Source organism: Antennarius striatus, chromosome 21 (genome assembly GCF_040054535.1).
Source record: "Antennarius striatus isolate MH-2024 chromosome 21, ASM4005453v1, whole genome shotgun sequence".
Taxonomy (NCBI): domain Eukaryota; kingdom Metazoa; phylum Chordata; class Actinopteri; order Lophiiformes; family Antennariidae; genus Antennarius; species Antennarius striatus.
The window spans coordinates 12,813,016-12,827,837 of record NC_090796.1 but is presented as its reverse complement, the minus strand read 5'-3'; the positions used below and the strand labels follow the sequence as shown (position 1 = coordinate 12,827,837).

The following is a 14,822-nucleotide window of genomic DNA, read 5'->3' as shown; positions in this document are numbered from 1 at the left end:
TGTTATTGCATGGGGTTATTTTCCAGCTTCTGATTTCTAACTTAAAGGTTTGTGAAGCTTCTTATTGCTCTTGAATCACGGATGTAGCTTCATGCAGCCATGTAAAAACTAAAACATACAATATTCGATGGTTCTCAATCCTCCAAATTGGGTGAAAATCGTGTGTGACCTTTTTCTGTGGGCTGTAGTTTCACCACAAATAACGGCGGAATTTTTAAACCTCAAGTGCGTTAGACTGGATGTGTTTGTTTGTTTCAGGCTGAAGGATGATCACGTTAAAAACTAGTACGATGTCTAAAAATAGAGGCTGAAGCTTCTCTCACGTCAGATAAATTGTGTTATTGATAATGCAGGCCAGCGATTGAATTCGAGTTCGGCTGAGGGATCAAAAAATTAAAAAAAAATATAAAAAAATAAAACGAACTTCACAGACGTTCACATTGGATAAAACAACAAAATCCAAACATGGAAGTAAACGGAACCTGGTGCAAAAGCTACAATTCGTTCTTTCAAAGCGCATTTCCACTCATTGTTGTTTCGTTTGTCTTATTTCCGTTTTAGTTTGTGTTAAAAGGTCCCTTCTCCGTTGGAATGCTGTGGATTTCCACCATCAAAGTCGATTTCCGACATTTATGAACCCAATAAAACCATAAATTCCTGAAATGCAGCACATCTGCCCTCCGCTTTCATTTTTTTTTTGTCTCCAAGAGACAAAAACTCCACTAAACTCACGTTTTTAAAATGTTATTTATTACGTAAAATACGTTTAAAATAACGAAACATAATTCGAAAATGTATTTTAAAAACCAGACACGTTTTTCTTAAGCTCGTTAATAGACAGAAATAAAGTCAGACCTGAATCAAGTATTTTTCCCCCTGCAGGCCTTAGGGGTGTTTTTTTGTTTTTGTAATATTTCAGTCGAAACGTTCAAATTCTTTTCTTTTTCTGCAAAACGTATTCAACAGATTTAATTTAGGGTTAAAATCTTAGACGCTTTCCTCGACTTTCAAGGGTTATTTTTGCACCATACGAATTTTACCTTCAGAATTGTTGATAATCAACTTTTAAATTACTTTCAAACTGTTTTGTGAGCATTAAATTCTCCTTAAATAAACGTGTGGCCTGCGGTTCTCACAGAATTCATTAGTTTGGGTTGTTTCGTACGATTTTGAGTCAAATGTAATTTAAAAGTTGATATTTTGCATTTTTTGTCCGCAATCTGTGAACGAAACGAAAAAGAAATGTAAAAAAAAAAAAGAAAACGGATGTTGAGACGCTTTAAAACTTTATGACGTCGTTAACGCGCACTGATAAGCTTCAGGATGAACCAAAAATAATAATTTAGGAATTAAATAGCCTGTTAAAACCATATTAAAATAGTCGTTTTCAAACTGAAACAAAAACATGCATTAGAATTTGTTACTTTGCACCATCTGAAAATTAAATGAGAAAAATCTAGAAAATGAAACAGTCAAATTTGAAAAATAAACAATCAAAACAAATATGATTTTCAGTTCTTGATTGCATGGAGAAATATCTTTGAGAACTGAAGCCAAAGGCAATTACTTATAATAGTGCCCGTTTATTTTCAAATAGGGTTCTGATCTGAATTAACATTACTTAAACATTCATGATAATTGCATCTGTTTCCATTGAGCCACTTTAGGCTCATATCACCACCCAATAATCATTGAGTTTATTAGATCCTGATTTTATCAGAGTATGTGTGCAGGTTTTCCACAGATGCCACAAGGTACTAAATCTGGCTCATATGCTTTTATTTTGGCACAGTACATGATGCTTATGTGAGGGAACCCATTCTCAGGGCAAAAAAAAAAGACATATCTGAGCACACACCGTTCTAGAAAAACAGCTAAGGAGCCATAATGTTGTTTCTGCAGCGCTGGAGGTTATGTAAGCAACGTTCTCTGCAGGTGTCCAGGGACAATTTGGGATGTTCGTCACAGGCACAGTGTAGTGTTCACATTTTAAAACCTCCCCACCACAGGTTTTCGTCAGGTTCTGTCTGTCTGCAGTCGCTTTGATCCAGTCTGGACCCGGTGGTCCTGCTCCCCAGTGCCGTTTACCTTGCTGGGAGCTCTGTGAGAGACGTTGTGAATTATGTGAGAGAAACCAGGTCTCTTAACTAGGGGGGCACAAGTGGAGATGACAAGCAGGCCGTGCAGGGCTGTGGGGTCCTGGGTGGTGTAGGCACCGCAGCGCAGGCCTCCTCGGGGGATGTGGCGAAAGTTTGAGATGCTGTGACGGGGCTGTGAGTCGGTGTAGGAGCAGCTCCCAATGTCATGCCTCACAGCCAGAGAGCTGATGGCTGGTGAGGGAACAGAGGAGAAAACATTCAAAACTAAGACAATCAGAAGCTGTGTTTCACTATTTGTCTAATTGTGTTTGTCTTTGGAAATATGCCAAGATTATAAAAATAAAAATGTATCCTAAACATTGCAAAACAACATTTTATATGTAAATTAAGGGTAAAAAGTAATAATTTAAGTTGAATTATATTATAATTGTGTAACTAGATGGACAGAGTAGGTGTAACTTGTATTATATATGTGTAGTGTGTATGTATATATATATATATATATATATATATATATATATATATATACACATACATACATACACACACTACAGTTAAGTGCCTGTGTGTATGTATGTATGTATGTATGTATGTATGTGTGTGTGTGTGTGTATATATATATATATATATATATATATATATATATATATATATATATATATATATACACACACACACACATACACATACATACACACACACACACACACATATATATATATATATATATATATATATATATACATTTTATTATTTTTTTTAGGTGATTTCTTTATACTTTTCCCTAACTTAACTTCAAAAATAAAACGATTAAACACTTTTGTTTTCTTACAGCTACAAATATTTTCAAAATAAAGTCGAACACACATTCCCCTATTCTATATTTTATACCAATAAAATACAACAAAAACAGTAGATCAATACTGAATGAAAAAAGTTGTTGAATAAACTTTGTGAAAGCCTAAGAAACATTTTAAAAAAAAAATCCCCTCCAGAAATACAGATTTATGGCTGCCATTGCGTTTGGTCACGTCATATAAACCGCATGCTTTTACCTGGGCAGTGAATCCGCTGGGTGCTGAAGGTCCTACGAAGTTCTCCCACTCTGTTGTGGCTCTCGGGCTCAGAATCTGGGTACCTCTGATCAGTTGGGGGCCTGAGCTGGCACTGCTGAGTCATGTGGATGTGAGTGTGCTGTAACACAGGAACAATGTTATGTCATTTTAATTGCCTTTGGTGATGATTTAATTGGTTGGAGAAATTATTAGTAATATGCTACACTATGCCCTTCATCTATATATACAGAAGGGTTATGGAATCACTGACAATGAGCCAAAACATCAATTTTCATTTTTCATTGACAAATTGTCAATATCAGTTTCTGAATGATCTATTAATATATTGGTCTTAAAATAATCTCTGCATATAAATATTGAATAAACTGACAGATGTGGATTTACATTAGGATACTTATGATTTTAAAAAAATTAATTTTGCCAATTTTTGCAAAGTTTAACTGAGGCACAGCGAGTAAAGCTTAGACTCTTGGTTTTATTTTGGAAACCATTAGAAATTGCACACATTTCTGTGCTAAATCAGGACTAGTGATCATTAAAAAGCCAATCCACAATTGTTTCATTTTAGGAATCTTTTATTCTATTCTGTTTTTCATCTCAAATGTAAGAAAATACTGGTTGTCTTTGAATAGAGAAAGTAAATGTAATAATAATACAAGATGGCACAAAATAATAAACTGAAGTAATCACAATACTAAAATAAATTTGTAAATAATATATTATTTTTGCTATTTGTTAACATTTTACAGATTACCCAATTAATCAAGAAAACAACAAGTGGGTCAATCAATAATCAACATAATTGTTTGTTGTGGATCTGCATTACAATTAATAAAAATGTTTTTTTCTTTCAGTTTTATGGAAATTGCGAAGGAAAATGGATCATCTCCTGAAATCACCGTGGTAACTTTTTTTTGTGCAAAAGGGAACCAGACATTCTTTATCATTTCTCTTTTTCCTTAGTCAACCAAACATTGCATTCTGTGTGTTGGACTGTTATCATGTGCATCTGTTGATGTACCTGCCATGACATCTGAGTGCACGGCTGCTGCTTTGCTTTGTGGGAAATTTTTTTCAAAGAATCCAACTGAAATGGAAGAACAATGGTGCAGTGACTAGAGGCTAAAGAAAGCAGTCATGCCATAATTTAACCAACAACACACCAAAAAAATCCAGACCGTTGTGGTCTGAATCTTACCTTCACCTGCTGCTGTCTCTGGTGCGCCTGCTGACTCGGCTGGTGGGTACTCTCCTTGGCATTCTGCAGGACTCCCTGTCCCTCTTTGTGGCCCCGCAGCAGCCGATGGATCTGGTCCACCACCCCCAGATCCTGCAGTAATTTCCTCCTCTGGAGGAGTGCATCGAGACGCTCCTGCTCCTCCATCTCTGCCTCCTTCTCTTGTTCCTCCTCCTCCCTTTGCTGCTGCTGCTTCTCTTCTTGGACATCTGCAGCTTCAAGTTCCACTGAGACACTGGACAGCGGCGCCTGCAGAGAAAACATAACGAAGCTTGATTTAATTTGTTTTTATTGCCTCACTGTATATGTAACCTATGAGTATGTATTTACAATACATTTGCAATTACTGTCACTGAATACTCTTGATAACATTGTTTTTTCTGTCTTGACAATACAAGGTATTTGAATTGGGAATGAGTAACATCCAATAAAAATGATCTGCAGGAGTATTATTCAGGCCAATTTAAATTTGGCAAGAGTACATTTACTCAAAGGGGTCAGCCAGAATATGAACCATTTTTCAAAGGCTGGAACCTGTTTGACTCCCTCTTGTGGTTTCATGCGGTCACTGCACCTTTAATCTGGCGCTATCATAGGCTCACCGGTGGATGGATGGAGTCACAGTCACCCTTTGACGTCGGGGGTTGTGTTTGTGCTCGTCTGGCTTTGACTCTCTCCCCTGCTGTCTCCCCCTGCAAGTCTCTGCCCCGGCCTCCCTTCTGGTCTTTCTCCTTCTGCTGTTTCAGACGCAGCTCCTGCAGTTGTTGCCTGAGTCCGCAAAAACACAAGACTTGACCTCTTTAATGACGTTGAAGGATTTGGAATAAAAACAACACAACAAATTAAAACAAAAAAAAGAAAAGTTTATTTTATACTCTATATTTCTCCGATAAATATTATAATTTCAATTCTATTTAATTTATTTTGTAACTTTAGTAACCAGTAATTTTATAAAATGTATTTTAGTGATGAACTCAAAAGCAGCTTAATTATATCAATATATCAATATCAAAAAGTATTTGTGGTATTATATATATCTGCCAGAAACAATGAGTATTTTTATCTTTGAATGAAAGCAGATACAATTTTTGTTGAAATCTTACAGTCAAAAATCCAGATACGATTACTATTGATATAAAATAGAAAGTAAAATGAGAAAAATCTCAAGTCTACATAGATGAAAATTTCAAAGCTAATGTTTAGAATGTTCTTTATTAATTCAAAGATTTATCTATGATTACAGCTGTTGCTGATAAAAACAATCCTTTGAGGTGCTGAGTGAGATGTGTTGCTGTTATCAATATTGAGGAAAATCTGTAACTATATACTTTTATAGGCTCAGCTGTCACTACCGCAAACACGTATTTTCCTCTGCCTACTTGTCAATTGATGTAGAGTTGCTCAAATACTCAACCCAGTAAATTGACTAATCCTCACAACCCAGGGGGAGAGTTGAATTCAATGTAATTTCATATCCCTTTTTTTCCTTTTCTTGTGAGGCCAGTTATACATCTTTTAGGTCGAAAAATATTTAAATTTACCATACAGCTCTGCTCTTTTCTGTATTGAATGCGTTTTTAAAAAATGCTGCAGGTACCTGGCACACTCCTCTCTGGCCTTGGATGCTGCGGTCTCCTGGAAGAGGGAGCTGCTGTGCATAAAGTACTTCTCGTATTTCTCGCCTCCCTCTCTGGGATAAATCCTCTTGAAGCCACCCAGGTGTTTGGCCTCATAGTTCTCCATCTGCTGGACTGTGACTGCCTGGTAGTGACGTAGTTCTTCCGACCTGGTGGTGAAACACACCGACACAAACACACATGGAGTGACAGTTGCCTGCAAATGTCTGCAGGAGGCACAAATGAACGATTGACCTTGAGGAAAAAAAATATTACACACCATTTGCAGCTGACAGAACCCTACCTGGCCTCTCTGGAACTGTTTTGCTGTAGCCTGTCCTTCACCCTACGTCTCTCTTCTTTGGTGATCTTGCGGCGGTCGCATGCGCCCAAGTTGATGAGGACCAGAGTGTCGTACAGGAGCATGTCCTTTACCTCACGGTCCAGCTGCGAGTCAGTGGTAAAACTTGGGGAGTGATTCACCTGGACACACAAGCATGAGGCGATCATGCCAAGTAACATGATCACAAACTAGAGAATCAGATTTTAAAAGATAGAAAATAAGACTATTTCCTAAATAAATATACAGCACCTTTTAAAAAATTTATTTTACATGACGGAAAAGGTGTGTCAGTGTTTTTTCCTGTAATGCATTTAAAATAAAGTATAACATGAGAAAAATCTATTTAAAGGCACAGCCATAGAGACATTATAATTAACACTGGTGGTGTGGAATACAATTCTATTTTCAATATCAAAGGGTTGAAAACATAAATGAAAAAGATTTCTGTTGAAAACAGAGGCACTGAGTGTCTGTTAATACCCCTCACCTCCAGCACCCAGGGTCTGAGCCGGTAATCCAGCAGCACATCGAAGCCCAGGATCTCGAAGCAGGCACTGCCGGTGGTGTGGTTGGGGAAGCATGTGTGATAATTATGTTTGAGGATGGGGTGAGCGGAGATCAGAGTTTTTACGATCATGTCTTCAATTTCGTTCCACATCTTTTCAGTGTTGCAGCTCATGGATTCCAGAAGTTTGTTGAGGGTGGAAAGCTTTCTAGGAAGCACAAAAGGCCCAGTTAATTAACAGTATTGAATAATGTATCAGTAATAAAACACAAGTATTATCTACATATTTACCGCTTGCTGCCGGTGTCTTCATCACGCACAAAGTTCTTGCTGTTCTTATTGATGGAGTAGTTTGTTAGATGCATGCACACATCATCCTAATATAACAGAGACGGGGAAGTGAGATATAGCATTTCACATAGAGAACTTACAATGGGCATTTTACTGACATGAGAAAAATTATCAAAACAAATTTAGTACTGTAAATAATGGGTTGTTCTAAAGGTTTCCTCTTGTTTTAGGGTTATATTCAGGATTGTTTTTGAATAACTTTCTGAAATTTATTTGTTAATTCTTTATTTCTTATTTTATCTCTTTGTAATCGCAATAACAGGCTGCCAATGAAACAATATGAATAGACACGAAAAGTACTTTTTATTGTGAAGTACAGGACAGTGATTACCGTGCCTAATTTGTGATAATTAAATTCTAGGGCTGTTGCCTTGCAATGTTTTTATTTTTGTTAAAAGAAATTGTGTTACAAGACTAAAATTAACCATCACCAGTTCATTAGTCTGTCAGTAGTTGACGATGTGATCCCAACCCATTGATTCCCATTGAAAGCATCTTTAAAATAAAATAAAAAAAGTTTTCAACAAATATGACTGAGACGTGAGGAAACTGCGCCTTTGTTAAGGACAATTATCTTTTTGAATCCACATTTGACAGTCCAGTGAGGATAAAAAATAAACTACAAGGTGTATGTGTCTATTAACGTGTCTATTAACGATGGAATATGTCAGCAAGCGTAGCAGTGTACCTGCTGATATGGTCTCCATCATTTTTGGCAAATAAGAACAGTACCTCAGCATTTGGTCACACTCTTCATTCATTGCTGGTTTATGTATTTTTCATGAGATTTAATCGTAACAAGAAAAATGTACCAGGTTGCTGTGGGTTGGCTGATTGTACTTAGTGGTGCAGAAGCGTGCCAGTCCTTCCTTGAACATGAATATGCTGAATGGGTCACATGATGTTACCAGCACATAGATCCTCAGGTCAAACTTGTATCCATCAATTACGAGTGGCTGTGGAGTGAATGAAAAACACACGTAAACTCAGTGTGTCTGTATTAAATCTGTGTGTGTTATTTGACAGAACCTCACCCTGGAGATGTAAACCTGGCAGATCATGTGTTCTCCAGGTTGAATGTCTCTGCTTGATTTGGTGATGAAGATGCCTTTGCCTTGGCAACCGGTATCAGGCTTACAGATGTAAGTCTTGCCTTTTTTGGCCCTAGTGTAAGCTTGGAAGTCACTGTAACTGTAGCACAATCAGATAAGGCGTTAGTATATCAAGACACAACATGAGAAACAAATTAAGAATAACACAATCTCAGCGTTACATGTAAACTGACTCTGCGGGAAGGCACCACGTTCTGGGGAAGATGTTGTAATCTTTGGGAAAAAGCTTCAGCATTCTGTTCATGTTTCTTGCTAGTGAATCTTTGCGGCAGATCTCGCTCATCCCTGGGAAATGGTTTATTTTCTGGAATGCAACAAAAGAACCACGGCTGTATTTACAGAGCACACAACTGCAGGTAATATATGTAACATTTTTATGTGTATGACTTTACAAAGCCTATGACAATATAGACCAGTACACCTTCTTCATTCAGAGAGAAATCGCTGGTACTAAATTTTCCTGCATTGAAAAACCCAATTAGTTTACAAATTGATTACTTGAGCTGAAAAACTGTTATGAGCCATGAAGGCCATGCACTGGAACATTGCCACAATCTCATAATCAAAATGGAAATGTACATTCTTTATAATTTCATTAGCAGTCATATTGAGTCGAAGAATTTGAATTACATGTAAGGGTATTACAACCAGCTGGAGCATATGGACTAGCCTGTCTGATTTCTTGTCTGGTTGATTTATGCATTTGAATTCACCTTAATTTTTTAGGATAATAGCAGCAGTGTGTATGCATCGGTGTGAGCAAATTCGCTGGAATACCTGGTAACGCTTCATGTCTTTAACACGGTCTAGAGACACGGAGCAATCGGTCCAAATGAGCGTCCAGTCTTCGCCCTCCGCCGCCTCTCTGAGGCCGTATCTGTGAGCAGCACGCCGCACTAAGACCAGCAAGCAACAAAGAAGAATGTCTGTTTTACTCTGAGAACTCATTTTGTATCAAGTGTCTGTTAATACCAGGAGCTAAAACGTAAAAAATTTATATAGATGAATGTAATGCATTCATTAGCGGGTTAGTTTGTATGTATTTTTCATCACGCACCACTTTCATATTTGCAGTTGGTAAGGTTCACCCACAGTCATCTGGAAGAAAAGAGAGACAGAAAGAGGGACAGACATCTGCTTTGCTACAAGGTCTTACAAATGTCTAATTATTCTTTTCTGTCTTTCCAAAATGATAAGGACAAATGAGAAAATCACAGCTGTCATGCTGGGCAGAACTAGTACAGTAACTGGAAATAAAGGCAGAAGAACAAATGCAACATTGAAGTACCTCTTCTTCATTTTTTTTTTCTTTTTGTTGACGGGTGGAGGGGTGTGGGCACGGGCTTCGGTTTGGCTTTCGCCTCCTTCTCCATCTCCCTGCTGCTCATATTTATTTGGATCATCCGTTCTGTCTGGGCTGTCCATAGGTAGACCCATCCTACATGGGCACACAAGCAAATGTACTCACTGGGACGGGAGACAACGTGACAAGCTTTTGTGGAAAACAAAGAGACAAACAACAGCAGTTCACTTGTTCATTCATTTGTATGACCGATTTTAATGAGACGTGCTGCACGGTCCCACAATGGAATTTAATCAAACGTTGCAAAGTACACGGTGTCGGTGCATGCATGGAGTCATGTTTCCGTTTCCATTTCTCTCATCAGGTGAGTGCTCTGGCTGTAAGCACACTGTCACACACTGGCGTTCAAGAGTTAGTGTTGCAGGACAGATTGGAAAAGTGGACAATAATGAACAGGGGTGGGGGTTAACTCTGACACCCACAGGAACTTACGTTTGATTGCTTCTCATAATGCTGACAGGACAGGAAAAACAAAAGCTGTGTTAGTAAGATTAAAAACAATTTAGTGATAACTTCAAATATCTCATTCTCTAGTAATAATGTCTGTGTGACGGTTTTATAAGCATGTCGCTTTCCACATATCATACTTCTCTTCAGGTTGTACAGTATGGGGTACGTGTCTGTACTATTTCCTTGGTTAATATTAAAGGACATGTCCAGGATCCCCATGTGTATTTTTAACAACTTCCATGTATTATGGAATTTTTGCACTGAGAGATCTGTTTTCTGCAACTAAGAAAACAGGCTCACATTGTTAATGCTTAAGATTTACGATTAACATCTTCACAGTCATATTTTAGCATGTGAACTTAAAAACATTTGAAATAGGAATGGGTGATCTAGCCAAAAATAATATGATAAGCTGTTTAATTGAAATCATAATCCATAGCCTAAATGACAATTTTTTCTCCTTAACTGTGAAATGCTTTGTATAAAACAGCCAGACTTGAAATAGACTGAATTTCACCATTAAAATACAATCCTGCATTAAAGATAGTCCTTTTTTGGCAAGGGCTCCTCATTGGCCATGCTGCTGGCTATAACTTACAGTGCATTATTTGCAATACATCAACCAAACAACGAGAGAATCACATGAGCCGTGTGAAATAATGCAGGCAATCAGCATAACCATCTAGTTGGCTAAATCAATCTAGGCATAGCAGGGATCGGTTTCTAAGGGAGGTTATGTAAAGTTTGAGGACAATAAGTACGCAATGTCTACTTGGTAAAGTAAATTGTGGACGTCTACAAAAGCAGTGACTACCCACATATAAACGGAAGTATTCAACAAATACTTGTTTGGTCATCTGAATGGGTGAGTAATATATTACAGAAAACTGGTTAAGTATTGATGTCTTTAAATCTAAACCTTAAAAATGAACTTCATGATGGAATTAATGGAAAAGTGATGCTCCTGGGATTATAAATGATTTAAAATGATAAGTAACTAAGACAACAACAAAAAATCACGACAATCTATTTAATATTTGCTGAGATATTCAAGTCTCAAGCAAACTGAAATATAATGTTTAAGGAAACTTTAAATAGGTTTAATCTCACTTGCACTCTGACGCCATCAGCCACAAGCATCTCGGCTGATGGCCCCTGACTCCTATCTGGTGTCTTGTAGGGTCAGGATAAGTTCAAGTTCAAGGTAATACTTGGTAATGATCGTCATTAAATAATGGTGGGGGCAGGCTAACAGGGGGGACATTGGTGGGAGGTTACGGTGCTAGGTAACAGTATTTTGATCCAGTGATCTGGATAATCCTGACCCTGACCTGTGGCTGAGACGCCCCACTGACCTCAGATAGTTTCCAGTTACAGCCCCTCAAAGGATTTCACCAAGGTTCTCCCTCAACATGCACCGACAACAGATACATGAACAGCGCCTCCTAATTGTCTGGCCTCAGGAAACAATGACTAAATTCAGTATAAAAGATCGTATTACCTCTCTTTATGTAACATTCAACATCCAGAATACACATCCACATGGAATTCAAACACTTATTATTGTCTGCCTATAAAAAAAACCCTTTTTAATAAAAATTACAAGGGCAAAGTTACAAACCGCATTCACAGCTAAATTCATTCAAGTACTTAATCTAATCAATAAGGATGAGGTGACCAATTCTAGGTTTATTGGACCATGTTTTTACTGATATTTGAGTGTAAAAAATATTACTACAAAATGTATTTACTATTTTTTAGAATAAATATCCTTGAACTCTTGCAATAAAGATCTGTAATACAGTCATATTTGATAGTTTATAAATAAATTATACTGATCAGTAACTCCAGTGCATCAAAACACTTACAAATGAAACCCAAACCCGAAAGTGGCTTTTTAAACATTATATTCTGTAAAACAACTTTATATCAGTGCATACTGGCCAACGTACTGTATATGCCATTAAAGTCTACAGTATAGGGACCCACATTCCTGTGATAGGCTGATAATGACCAAACAAGACATTGGAAAGAACTTATGTATCTTTTCACATAAATTTTAGACACTTGCACCTCATAAATTAGCAGCTTTTAACAGAGTTACTTTTTCAACATGAAGTTTAACAGTTTTCGAGTTGGAAATGGTTCTTACTCACCTGCACTAAGTCTACATTTGTCAGGCCACTGCTGCTGAAAGAGCTACCCCCACCGGCCTGCCTCCAAATGCCTTTGATGGACGAATTTTCGTCTCAAGGTCTCAAGAGCCCCTTAAAACTCCAATGAGGCCCATCTCGAGACACCGTCTGCCTCTGGAGTCTTAAAAACAAAGGAAAGAGTAGATTTGTGTCATTACAAGGATGGCTCAGTTTAGCTGGACTTACACACTCAGGCAATAAGAACAGCAGTGGATCAGGTGACCAATTAGATGCTGTGGGGACAAACACCTGATCCTTCTTGACATGATGGAGATAAAATGAACAGGAGATCTCAGCAGGGAGCAAACAGAGAGGGATAATCCCTGATATTTGTTCACTGAAATAGGAGAAGTGTTTTTCAACTGCACTTCTTGTTAAAATTAAATCTCTGCTGAAAACCACTCTGGCAGTGTGTGCTGTAAGAGAACAGGCTGAAAATCTATGTTCTTAGCCAATATGAAATGGAGTAACATCAGGTGAAGCTCAGCCATCTGTTAAAAACTAAGGTGTAGTCATGAGGAAAAGTGCCGGACAAAAGAAAGTAAACACAGTTTGTTAAGACAGACAATCAGGTGTCAATAAGATAAGTAACATTAGTTATGACTAAATAACCAGCATTGGTGCACTTACATTATTTCTTGACTAACAACTAGAGCATTCAATCACTTGTGGATATCCTACACCTTCTCATATTTTATTACTGATCTACTTTCTGTTATGAATGTAATATGCTGAAATGAAAAGTCATGACTGTGGTGGATATTTACATAGTGAAAAACTTTAGTTTTCAACAACAAGTCATGAAAATTACAGATAATATTAAAATATTCCTGGTATTGCGGAATCTCTGGGTGGGTGTGAGCTTGAATTGTAATCTCTAATAATACATTTTACTATCCTGATTCTGACGTACAGGCATAATATTTTCAAAATAAGAGAATATTGCACTTATATGAAGTGATCAAACTTTGAATCATGCCTCTTTTTGAGAACGTGAACCAGTAAGAATAAACAACATAAAATTATTTCGAATAAAATTTATTCAACAAGATATAATGTCACAATCACCACTATTGCAACCCCTCACACATTCACATTGTATCCAGTGTTAAATCTCTTACCCAGTAATGTTTATCAGCTTTCAGAACACAGGATGTGGCCATCGAAAATTCCATTTAACCTGCAACACAGTCAGGTAACAAAATCTGATGGGTGACAGAATATGGAACATGTTTTATTTTCATTGGTTCATTGTGTTTAATTTTCTGCAGATTTGTTGCTCCCATTACTTGCGAAAACAATATATATACTTCTTCTGACACTGCTCGTAAATATTAGTATCATAAAGTATTAGTACTTCAAGTTTTAACACAAAATCAAGCTAAAACCAAGCAGCTAATAGCATAACCTTTGGCTAGCTACATGTATGGTGTTGTTGCTATGGTTGCCGAATGCCGACTTCTCCCGAGTGAGAACGATTTACGCTAACTACGCAGGGATAAGTGTTTGACAAACAACCGTCTTAAAGTCGTCAGAAATGGCTTGTCTGTGCATTTCCTGAAAATTACACTAACCGAACAGCCCTTTATGTTGTTGTAGCTCCTGTCGGGTCCTACTGAAGAGGACCTGATAAATGTAAACATGAGTGAACTCAAATTACACACACGCGACGCCTTTGATGTGGGGAGCTCCGTGTCAACCGATCAGCCAATCGCGAAAGAGCGATGTGACCGTAGTCACATTTGATTGGTTATTGGCTCACCGATGAGAAGAGATTTACGGACGGGTCCGTAGTTGAATCCCGTAGTTTAGACATTATTGGGATTACGATTTCTCGATTATATGTAGTTTTTTTCTTTTAAAAGACTGTAGATTATTTGAAAGTTAATTTTTGCTCACACACCTTGGAGACAATATAAATAATGCACGTGTTTTTTTCCGCAACATTAATCGAAAATACTTAAATTATATCAATGCAAACACCTAGTAGTGAAGTGTAAAAGCAAACATCTTTTAATGTGTTACATTTAATAATGAGGTACTGTGCATCCCACACTACTGTATTGCAAAGAAGTCTAGCCTTGGAAAGGAGTTTGGCTCCCTCTTGTGTTTTTATCTCACACTGAGGAAGATTGGGTGATAGCCAATAATTCCCCCGACGCATTGCCTTGGACTAATTTTATACACCGCGATGCCTTCACAAACTCGGTCTTTGATCCAAACCCATATTTTGTGTTGACGTCACGCAGATCCTAACACCTTCAATTTCAAATTTCACCCTTATCACACCATCTAACACTCTTTTTACCTACAAGACACTCTTAACTAAGTTTGCTTTTAAGAAAAAGGGTGTCTATAAATATATAACGTATGTAAAGAATAAAGATGTTTATTTTTAAGCATAAAATGATTATTAAAAGATTTCAGTAGAATCCATTCTGTTGAATGGTAGTACGTAGTTTGTAAAGCGCATTG

The 14,822-nt window shown here is 37.4% G+C and overlaps 1 protein-coding gene across 3 annotated transcripts; it reads right to left on the bottom strand.

Moving 5' to 3' along the window:
* Positions 1-1,762: 1,762 nt before the first annotated feature.
* ttll6 (tubulin tyrosine ligase-like family, member 6) lies at positions 1,763-13,982 on the bottom strand. 3 transcript variants are annotated; one of them, XM_068305643.1, is made up of 18 exons: positions 13,922-13,982; positions 13,469-13,527; positions 12,309-12,468; positions 9,628-9,777; positions 9,397-9,437; positions 9,117-9,235; positions 8,513-8,643; positions 8,262-8,418; positions 8,040-8,183; positions 7,168-7,253; positions 6,859-7,084; positions 6,333-6,511; positions 6,010-6,198; positions 5,015-5,180; positions 4,374-4,661; positions 4,197-4,262; positions 3,155-3,293; positions 1,763-2,330 (listed from the first exon to the last, which is right to left on the bottom strand). In XM_068305643.1, exons 6-18 carry the CDS (start codon positions 9,129-9,131, stop codon positions 2,017-2,019), a joined length of 2,100 nt encoding a protein of 699 aa, XP_068161744.1. In that variant the 5' UTR covers positions 9,132-9,235; positions 9,397-9,437; positions 9,628-9,777; positions 12,309-12,468; positions 13,469-13,527; positions 13,922-13,982; the 3' UTR covers positions 1,763-2,016. The 3 variants fall into 3 exon arrangements, with proteins under 3 accessions (XP_068161744.1, XP_068161743.1, XP_068161742.1); XM_068305642.1 differs by having other exon boundaries at positions 9,397-9,777; XM_068305641.1 differs by lacking the exons at positions 9,397-9,437; positions 9,628-9,777; positions 12,309-12,468; positions 13,469-13,527; positions 13,922-13,982 and having other exon boundaries at positions 9,117-9,353.
* Between the last annotated feature and the right edge of the window lie 840 nt (positions 13,983-14,822).